At 38.2% G+C, this 10,788-nt stretch overlaps 2 protein-coding genes across 2 annotated transcripts in view; both read right to left on the bottom strand.

Annotated features, from left to right (window-relative positions):
* Nucleotides 1-581: 581 nt before the first annotated feature.
* On the bottom strand, nt 582-4,604 carry LOC128894767 (juvenile hormone esterase-like). Its single transcript, XM_054156750.1, has 10 exons — nt 4,155-4,604; nt 3,889-4,026; nt 3,499-3,658; nt 3,090-3,275; nt 2,383-2,582; nt 1,710-1,872; nt 1,494-1,645; nt 1,234-1,381; nt 1,022-1,154; nt 582-841 (listed from the first exon to the last, which is right to left on the bottom strand). The coding sequence occupies exons 1-10, from the start codon at nt 4,356-4,358 to the stop codon at nt 625-627; spliced, it is 1,701 nt and encodes a 566-aa protein (XP_054012725.1). The 5' UTR covers nt 4,359-4,604; the 3' UTR covers nt 582-624.
* Nucleotides 4,605-5,718: 1,114 nt separating this feature from the next.
* Nucleotides 5,719-10,788, bottom strand: part of LOC128894830 (uncharacterized) — an 8,782-nt gene continuing 3,712 nt past the window's right edge. Inside the window, exons 11-21 of the mRNA XM_054156841.1 lie at nt 10,568-10,766; nt 9,168-9,420; nt 8,593-8,724; nt 8,026-8,185; nt 7,767-7,952; nt 7,450-7,661; nt 7,202-7,358; nt 6,692-6,822; nt 6,475-6,622; nt 6,256-6,385; nt 5,719-5,947 (exon numbers count right to left, since the gene is read on the bottom strand). Coding sequence (XP_054012816.1) covers nt 5,719-5,947; nt 6,256-6,385; nt 6,475-6,622; nt 6,692-6,822; nt 7,202-7,358; nt 7,450-7,661; nt 7,767-7,952; nt 8,026-8,185; nt 8,593-8,724; nt 9,168-9,420; nt 10,568-10,766 — 1,937 coding nt within the window. The remainder of the gene's footprint in view (nt 5,948-6,255; nt 6,386-6,474; nt 6,623-6,691; nt 6,823-7,201; nt 7,359-7,449; nt 7,662-7,766; nt 7,953-8,025; nt 8,186-8,592; nt 8,725-9,167; nt 9,421-10,567; nt 10,767-10,788) is intronic.

Raw genomic sequence — 10,788 nt, 5'->3', positions numbered from 1 at the left:
GCAGTAGGTCAATTGTATGGGATCGAGTAAGAGCTTCGAGGAGATTTTGTTGATGTGAATTGTGTGGAGGGTAGTTTTTAGATAAGTTGGGGAGTATGGACATTTTCTGATAATTTTAATTTTCTGTAATTTTGTTTATGCGTAGAACTTATAGAATCTTTATTCCACATTTATGAAAAATCCAGTTTATGGAACTATGTTATATTTCAATTTATCTTTCAGAGATTCTTCATTCGATCTCCATCATCGTCAAAATATCATCAAGTTATTAATTGCATGGTAAATGCTACGAGCTCATAGAATCTATTAGAGTAGAGTACATATATCATTCATCTCATCAGCTTTAGAAGCTATTTCACCCGTCATAACAACAAAAGAAAATACTTCATTATGTTCTTGCAACCATTTCTGAACAAGTAACTTCCTACTTGGTTCTAATTCCCAACGCCAATAGTGCTGGCTCTTTATTCCAGTCTCGATCGATAACGTTGGAAGTGACACAGATGGCTATACCAACTCCCCTGGGGTGATAGGATTTTTTATATAATTGTTTAATGAATACGAGCTTTCGAATTCTCTTATCGAGTCTTTTATTTCACACAAGGCGCGATAAGCGTAACGATGTTAGAAAATACTTTTGTAATCCACTGGTTTGCGCCTGCAGCCACTGATAATTGGCAGAACAGCGTGCAGAGATTTCTCGAAGACCTCCGTCTCTCGATCGATTAAACGATCTTTCATGGTGAACACTTCGTTGATGTCCAATTGCGAACCAGAGTCCCCAGAGTTCGTCCATGTCACGTTGAGGGCAGTGCCACTCGGGTTTCTTGGTGTTGGGTGTCTGTGGTGGAAATAATAGACAAACCTTTGGTATTTTGGGTAGAAAAAAATATCAATCTAATCCAAGGCCTGGAAGTTCTCAGATCCAGCCCTAGAAGTCTTCAAATCTAAGATCTCGAAGACTTTTTCTTTTTTTAAATTGAACAACATATTTTTCCTGTATAATAAAAAAGAGACATACCCATACTTGGCGAAGTTGGTCCACAGGGTGACCATCCTCTTTCGAAATTGATTGAAGGGATCCGTGGGATCGGAAGGTGCGTTCAAATCTTTCACGTTGAATATATAACCGACATCATCCAAGTGAGCAGTACCTGATATGAATCACAATATTTGCATGGAATATCATTCTTAAGCGTCTTGAAAAGTATCTTCTCTGTTAGGTGCACGTACCGTTTAGGGGATTCCCGTTCAGTCCGTGCATGGAGTACTGCGTCTGGTACGATACTCGGTAATAATAAATAGGGTGATTACGGTTGTACTTCGTCATTATTCTTTGCGTTAGGTCGATGGGACTCCAGAAGAAGAAGTCTGTTCCAAGCTATGGAGGGCATACATTTTTCAAAATTTCGAAGAATATCAGATAGGGTGAAGAGATGATGCAGATCTCTCAATAAAAAATAACAATAACCCTTAGAAGAAAATAAGTATACCTTCACTACTTCTGCAATAGTCAAGTTAGCAACTTTGTCCAACAACATCGCAATATGTCCCAAGTTTTCATCGGCAGTGTGTCCATCGTGTTTGATTCTATTCTCTAAAGAATTTACCATCTTTTCGGTCGCGTTTAAAGGGCCAAACGCAGCTGTGGGATGGAAAAAGGGTTAAAGTCGTGACACAGTGCTATCGTACGTGTTTACGATACTTACGGCCCGTGAACAGGAGGACTTCGTCTCGAGTGAACCCCAGCATCATGGAATGTTGATAGAACTTTCCACTGTAATACTTCGACAGAGGACATTCCGTCAGGAACGCGCTGTTATAAGGAGTAATGACAGAATTCTCTGCTGTTGGTCTGAAGGGCAAAAAGTCCTGGAAATGAAGTCACAATTGGAGTAAACAACCATTTAAACAGGTCACAGACACATCAGAAACTGAATCATGTGACTGTGAGCCAACTATTTGAAAAGTATAGAATTGGAGACATTCGTCTGATGTCCTGATAAAGCTGACTATAGCAAACGTCTGACTTAGAAGACTAGACAAACTACCAAACAGATATACAGTCAGCCCTATCAGTACTTTTATTCTCTACGTTTATTTAAGAACGTGCATATGTACACTCACAATAAAAAATGTTTGTTAACATTAAACCTATAATTTAATTAAGATAAAATTTAATACACATAGTGGATACGAATACTTATAGAACTGACTGTATATAGTTATATACTCTGAATCTATATATTAGGGAAGTTAATTAATTGTTTGAAAGTAACTGTACAGTGAACAGTACGAATTATCCCATCATTTAAAAATGGAGGACCCAAACTGATAAACTCGTCGTTTGAAATTAATAAGGAGGTGTATGAGTAATGCTACCAGATCCACTTTCGTCGTTCCTATAACAAGATCCGACACAGGAGCGCGAAGAAAGAAGTTCAGCAAATCGGTTTTGCTCCTTGGCGCGAAGCCAAGAATAGCAGCGAGTTTGTGAGCTTTATTAATGGCTTCTTGGGGTGTGTGGTACGCCCACATACACAGAGGCACCCCGCTCATGCTGATCGATCGGAGGAACAGGCCTGATTAAAAAAATACGTCCAAGTTATTAGTAGATTGCGGATTTTATGCGTTTACGACGCACAATAATATAGAAACATACATAAAATATACGTAATGTATGTTGGATATATTTCACAATTATTATAATATTGTCATTTCATTTTGCATGAGTGCAGATATCTTTTGGTTATGTTTAGCATGTGTCTGTTATATTTGTTTGCATCACAAAATGTAGTTATTGATGCCAGGATCAATTCGATGTGAGAATCGATACCTATCAAATTTTCAAGTGAACTGACAGTCACTTGAAAGGATATTCTAAGAAGGAAACTATTACAAACTTTGACTTCACTCTCTCAAACCACTTTTCAAATTCAAGAGAGAAACCACCCTTAACATCGAAGCCTCTGTTTACTTAGAAAATATATTAAAAAATATTTCAAGTAACAGTTGCATCGTTCCTGGAGGAATGCAAAAGACACTTTCTGTATTCGTAGATTTAAAGAATTGAACATTTGTGCACGCACCTCTAGATTTTTCTGATAAAATGTGAAATCCCACGGAGGTAGCGCCAGCGCTCTCGCCAAAGATCGTCACCTTCCGTGGATCGCCACCGAAGTTGGCAATATTGTTCTGCACCCATCGCAGAACCAGGTTCTGATCCTTCAAACCAGCATTACCAGTTGCTCGTGGATGATCAAGGGACAGGAATCCTGGAAAGTTAGACAATTGCTTCGCAATGGCGCCTCTGACTCTAACATCCAGACTCTGACTCTCAGACTCTGACTTATACACCGAGACTTTGACTATGAATCTGAGATACTGACTATGATTACGAGACTCTGACTTTGACTCTAAGTCTCTGTTGTTAGACAGAAAGAAAAGTTTGATCTAGAGCAGGCTAAAAATCTACGACTAGAGATTCAGTGAACATACCGAGAGCACCTAAGCGATAATTGAAACTGACTAGAACAATGTCCTCTTCTATAAAAAAGTCAGGCCCGTACATCGATGCATTGCTGTATCCAGTCATGTATCCTCCACCGTGGATCCAGACCATAACTGATTTCAAGTTCTGTTGCTCTTCAAACTGCGTCTGTTACGAGTTTAGCCAGCACTTTATTTACATCATATTCTATATCGAATTGCACATACTCGAAATATACAACACTGATTTTTAGAAGAAAAAGAAGAAGTATTTCTCCCTGACACCAAGAATCCAGTATTTTGTATTTTTAACTTAAACAAATATTAAAATACTCAACATTTTCAGTTGTGTAGTTAATATTGGGCGTTAGTATTGCTAGCATAATTATTAATGTTTACCTTGGGAGTGAACACATTCAGGAACAAGCAATCCTCCTTGCCCATTAAGTCACCAGAGATCATGTCCATTTGAGGACACACGCTTCCCTCTTGGAAAGCGTTCAGAGTCTGCTTCCATGCCTTCACTGGCACTGGAGGCTGTAGTTGTTTAAAGTATGCTCGTGAGAACCAAACTGCGTAGAGTATCCCATCTAACCTACTATCTCACCCTATTGGGACACTTTTACCTAAGCTACTAATTTGAGAACATATTCGAACATCCTCACCTTGAATCTGAGACTCCCAGTGGGTGGTTTCGCATATGGAATTCCTTTGAAAGAGGAATACTCAACCTCGTTCCACACGGTACGTGATATCAAACCACGCACTGGTCCACTATTGGTGTACACCACAGGTGTTTGAGGTAAACTTGCGTTCAAACACTGTGTTGACATTAATAACACAAAGATGAACCATGTTTCGCGACTCATTGTTTCACAGGAAAAAGAATTAGTACACTGAAGTATCCTGTAGGTTCTCTTAATCCTTGGAACAGGAGTCTCGAGCGAGATAGAAACTTTCAAAGGAGTTATGTCACAAACAAGTATTAGTAGAATAATAGATGCATTTACCCTAAAGTTTGATTAAAAAATAAGTACACTCTGAATCACTGCAAATTGTTTTAATAATGGCTTACACAAGCGTCAGCCTCGCATGTTTAATTCGTTCTGAATCGAATCCACCTGCCCGAAATCGATTATTGGGTCACCGCGATTCACAACTTGCGAAATTATTTATTGTTTGATCGATTTATTGTCCAATCAGCGAAGTCTCCGAGTGTTGGGTATACTCCACTCGTATTTCGAACGATATCGGCACGTACCAGGAATGTTTATCGTGTAGACGGATTGTTTATATCTGCTTCCGATCGCTAAGTTCCAAATAACAACAGTGTCCGATCGTTGTTGTTATTTACACGAGTATCGATTGCTTTTCGATAATGGAAATATTTTTGTAACGAGTTGTGAAATACTATCAACACAGGTTTTATACAGGCCAGACGTTTCTGAATGGGAAAAAATAATAAGCTCCTTGAACCTTATCGACGAATTAAATAAATTGACGAATTTGATAATGTGTGATGTCATAGGGAAAAATGATATATTTTATATATTATTTCATTTATTTTATTCTTTATTTCTCGTTATCCATTATATTACACATCTACCAAGTGAATAATATTTATCATGTTTATATACATACATTTACTTCAACACCCCAAGAAGTAGAATACAATAGTTCATTTCACATAACCAGATTTACTGTATTAAATTGTTCAAATTAAATTACTTTACTTTTACAAAATTACTAAAAGCTTGTTATGTTAAATAAGTTTCATTTAATTTGAATAGCTTCACACGTTTTCTATCTGAAAAATTACAGAGAGAAATAAACACAAATAAAAGGGTACAGTTTAAATAACAAAGTCTTTCTTCGTTGTTATGTATTTTAATTTCAATATACACGATCTTAGTACAACGTCATGACAATATTCTGTAAAAATAAAGGAGACTGTACACATGTTACTTGCAATACAAATGTAACGAGCGTAGCTTTTTCGAGTAACTAGTGTTCTATTAGAAAGGCGATATTTCACTATCTTGACGACTGTTTCAGTGCACGGCGAGCAAGTGAACTAATGGCGCCACAGGGAAACGTGGCCACCCTCATTGGCGCCTAACTACCTTACAATAGATGCTGGTCTATAATACTGTAGCTAGCACAGCGTCGAAATTCATAACAAAACTAAATTACTCAGAGGTCACAGACAGTACTCGCTAATATTGCGTATTACGAACCGTTATTACTATTGTCATACAGACTGGTATCGTTCGCATCCTTGCAGCCAGTTATGAATGGTAACGCAGCAGCGTATATCCCCTGAAACATTTTACCGTCCTCGTTCATCAAACGATTGTGCATTTCGAATACCTCGTTTCCGATATCTATTTGCAGCCCATTCTCGCCCGATGGTTTCCAGTCTGCCTTGCTTACTTTATTCTCGGAATCAGTAGGATTACTGTGGACAGAAGATAATGTCAGATGTATTGTAACTGAACAATTAATTTTTAGAGTTAATGAATAAGCTATTGGTAGTATTGATACTTTATTATTTAAGATTAAAGAAGATATTTGTCAACACCAGTTTAAATTGAGCAATTGTAAATGCTCCAAGTGATTGACTTCTGCGATAACAGAATTAACAACTACCATTAGAATCAATCTGACTCAACGCCAGGTTCAACGATAACCACCTATCAGTGATTGATATACCTATGTTTCCTCCAATCCTGCTTCACCTAATCAAGAAATCCAGCATCTACTCACCCATATTTGATGAAATGCGTCCACAGAGAAACAAACCTCTTGGAGTACACGTTATAAGGATCGTCTGGGTCAGCGGGGTTCATAAGACCCATGCGGAACAGCAGAGGAAGTTCGTCGGTGTGAGCCGCGCCTAAAATCACCAAAATGGCGTTCGTGAATGCACGGCAAAGGAGAATATTCGAAAAGTACACTTTATACAAAGAATGGGAAAATAATCACCGTCCTGTCGTGGCACTACCATTTTGTGTATATTACGGTTTGTGTTGTAGGAGAATCGGTAGAAGTAAACAGGCTTGTCGCCATTGTGCTTGACCAGCAACCTCTGCGTAAGATCGATTGGCGCTTGGAACAACAGTCCGTTTGCCAACTGAAAACAGGAAAGAAAATGAAGCAATACGAATGGGGGGAATTGAAGTTCATGGAAGACCAGAATTACCTCTATCAACTGTTGTTCGGTACCGTTCGCGCACATATCTATCATCTGAGTGAAAGGCCAAGCCGCGTTCAACGATAACCTATTAATGGCGTGCAATTTGGAGGAGAGCACCTGTCGTAGCACTTCTACCACTGCGTTTACAGAAATCAAAGGAACTCAGAATAAAAATTATGGAATTAAAATGGAAATATGTTTGGTTTACATTAGCCTACAATGATTTATATTTGATTACAAAAAACTGACTGCCTTTGTTACAGTATTCGCTGTATTGGTACAGCGTGGAGCTTATATCAGTTTTGAAAGGGATGCGAGTGTGATTGGTCAGAACACTTAACTCCATCCTTAGTAAATAAATTATATATTGATCGATGTGCTATTTTGAGTCACGAACACGCAACTAAAGCTATAGTAAACTGAACGCTAGAGATCTAGCTATTTATTTCAAAACTATACTTCTGAGCACCAGCTGAGGTGAATGAAACAGGTCAAAACAAAGACATCTACGCTTACCTGGCGCGAATAGAACAGCTTCTTCTTTATTGTAACCCATCAATACGGGAACGCGACTGTAGTTTCCTGATTTCAAGTACGACAGAGGACAATTGGTCAGGAAAGGATTGTCAGAGTTACATTCATACGTTGGAGCCCACGGCAGGATGAGAGGACTCTTTAACAGAAGAATTGACCATATAGCAAAATTACCACCACGCGTATACTTCAATAATTATTATAAAAGAAATACTAATAATTATACCTACCACTGCACCGATGAAGGCCCATTTTCCAGACGCCTTTACGAGCTCTATGGCGTCCATTTTCTGTAATTTCTCTACTAACGCCTTGCCTGTTAAAGAGGGGTATCCCACAAATGCGCCAAACGATTGCGCAACCATCAGAGCATCCATCGGTGATTTGTAACCCCACGGGACCAAGGAGGAACCGCTTTCGGCGATTGCCTGATGGAACAAACCTGGAGTAAAACCAATGAGTGTCGATCAACAATGTCATTTAGATTTAGGAAGTAATCAAACTTCGTTATGTAATTACTTAGCAAAGATACTGTCGATGTTGTTACCTTTCGACATGGGTGACGCCAAGTGGTGCAACACCGAGCAAGCACCAGCGCTTTCACCCATTATGGTCACTCGGTTAGGATCGCCACCGAATTTCTCGATGTTCTTCTGCACCCACTGCATACCCAAATTCTGATCCTTCAGACCTTGATTGCCTGAGGCTTCAGGAATACCGAGTGACATAAATCCTGAGAGGATAAAGAAGAAGAGGTTTAATAAGTCTGAATTGGGAAGCATCTTACGAAATTAGGTTCTGCATACCTAGAGCACCGAGACGGTAGGCTACAGAGACTACGACTATGTCGTCCTCCAGGAACCAGTCAGGCCCGTATACAGCATTTGTACCCATTCCTAGAGCGAATGCACCCCCGTAGATCCAAAATAGGACTGGTTTCAACTTGCCACCGCTGCTGAAGTCGGTCTGTTCAAAATTGGAAGTTTTATCCGATTTTAATTGCGAGTAGGTGTTCGTGACGAATTAATTTTGGGATTAGGTTCACATTTTGGAGATTATTTACAGATCTTTCACAGATGTGAATTAATATTTATTTCAAATGAAAATTACTGAGTACATTGAAAATAAATTTTTTGATTATTTTGTCGATATATCTGCTGTTTAAGAAAATAGGGTTGTATAAAATATGGAATAATCCACTCTGTAAAGTCAATTTTGTATTTCTGTATCGAATAATAGTATTTAACGAGTACAGACTAAACACAATGTACATACTAATGTTATGGTTATTGAGAGATTAGATATAAAGTAATATAAATGTACCTATTTTGAATCCAACTGTAGTTGCCAACGAAAATATGTCGTATACTTACAACAGGAGTGTATACGTTCAGGTACAGGCAGTCTTCCTTTCCGAAAGGTCCAATGATGAAAGATTGTATACAGAAGGGTCCATCCTCTGTAGCATTTACCACGTCGTTCCACGGATCGGGTTCAACGGGATCCTATATTCGTCAAATAAAAAAATAAAGATTTAACAGGATTTTTATGGCAACTTTTGGCTTTCGCAGTTTTTGTATACGAAACTGACGAAACAGATTCTACAAGCCCTCAGGGGCTGTAGCTATGTTCGATTGTAGCTACAGTACGGGTTTAGCAAACCCGAGGTGCCCGAGCTATATGCAGACTAATCAGATTAATCCTTAATGGGAGAATTATAAAGAGAGGTATCTAAGCAAATGCAAATGCAAAGTAATGTAAATCAAGAATGAAACGAATGCAACGAACGAAGAAATGAGAGACTGATACCTCAGGTGTTATGGTCAAGTCATACAACTTCATACCCCTACAAATAAAACTCACTCACTCAGACTACAAAACACACTATAAAATCACACCAATCGAACAACATGTTCTAAACAGCATTTCACAGCTTAAGGAGTCTTACCCTGAATCTCAGGTCGCCTACAGGTGGTTTCGCGAAGGGAACCCCGAGGAAGGCAGAATATTTGACCCTGTTAAACGCAGTCTCCATTTTCCTGCCTTGAATGGGACCCTTATCGGTCTGCACGACACTCGTCAATTCTAGACATAGTGTCCCCGTCACGAGGAAAACGACGGCGAAGAAGAAGGTTCTCCTCATCTCTGCACCAAGTTGAATATTGAAGACGTGGCACGTATGGCGCAGTTGGTATAAGTAATTTCAACGTAAATGGTGAACAATTTCGATTTTATATAGCGTGCTGTCGCAGCAGATGCGACACACTGTGTGATCAAACTTTATTTGGAAGGAATATTTTTTCACGGATCGGTTATTAGTTAGTTGATGAATTGTGAATTATTCCCTGTCATCGAATGGACGTACTTTATTACGTTTTCGCGTAAATCATTTGGGGCGAGAATGAGTTGATTTATTGGTGTGTTTGATACACGTTTGCTGACATAATTGTCCACGTGTGTTGTTTCGTGTGACATTCTTCATCGACGCTGTTATACCATTGTGTTATTTGAGTATGTTGATAATATTTATCCAGAACTACTTTAAGGCTGTCGGATGCAGCTGTTTTTCAAATACATGTGGCTTTCCGTGTTAATAGGATACGTATCTTGGTGATGGTTGACGAACATTTTTGAATAACCGCTTCTACGCTTGTTGACTTTGTAGATCTAGGTCATTTCAAAGTCATATTGATGTGTGGTCTGAATCAATATTTATAATAGATACGACGTGCAGGGAAAATTTATATTCTGGAAAATTTCCAGACAGAAAATTTATTTGGTAGAAACTATAAACTTTTTATACATGCAAGGCTATTTAGATTGGGTGAATATAAAATACATATTTGTTTAATTTTTATTTCGTGTTTATTCTCAGTTTTTCATATATTACAAAATATTCGATTGTATTTTAATTTCGAGATTTAGCTTTAAATTATTGGATATATTAATTGCTTGGATTTACTTGTTCAACCACCTTTTTTAAAAAGTACTTCTTTTAAGATTTTATTGTATTATATACAACCCTATCATTTGAGGAGCCCTGTTTGTGTTCCAGAGCATACTTAAAATACACATAAGTAAACGCACATTTCTTTAGATATTCAATTACATATGAGGTGGAAATTCAAGTCTTCAGCTTAATTTTAATCTAGATTTTTTATTAGATGACATTCTCAATCATAGGAAACGAAACAGAAATATATATAAGAATTTGAATTACATCAAAACTATATTACAGTTTGCTCTATAATACTGTCGCTAGTATAACGTCAAGTTCTTGATGAAGACGGTTACAATGTCGATGAAGCGACGAAACAGTCATGGAGTGACTATTTATTATAAGTAGACCTCTGTTGATTCTGCGATTGGAACCATTGGTTGAACCGTTCATTCTTCTTTTCGTATTCTTGTTTCTTTTCGTATTCATTCTTCTTGTCGTATTCTTGCTTCTTTTCGTATTCTCGCATCTTTTCGAATTCATGTTTCTTTTCAGTTGGCGCTTCATGTTTCTTTTCAGTTGGCGCTTCATGTTTCTTTTCAGTTGGTGCTTCATGTTTCTTTTCAGTTGG

This window comes from Hylaeus anthracinus, unplaced genomic scaffold, assembly GCF_026225885.1.
Source record: "Hylaeus anthracinus isolate JK02 unplaced genomic scaffold, UHH_iyHylAnth1.0_haploid 4, whole genome shotgun sequence".
Lineage (NCBI taxonomy): Eukaryota > Metazoa > Arthropoda > Insecta > Hymenoptera > Colletidae > Hylaeus > Hylaeus anthracinus.
The sequence above is the reverse complement of the archived record's forward strand: the minus strand, read 5'-3'. Positions and strand labels throughout refer to the sequence as shown.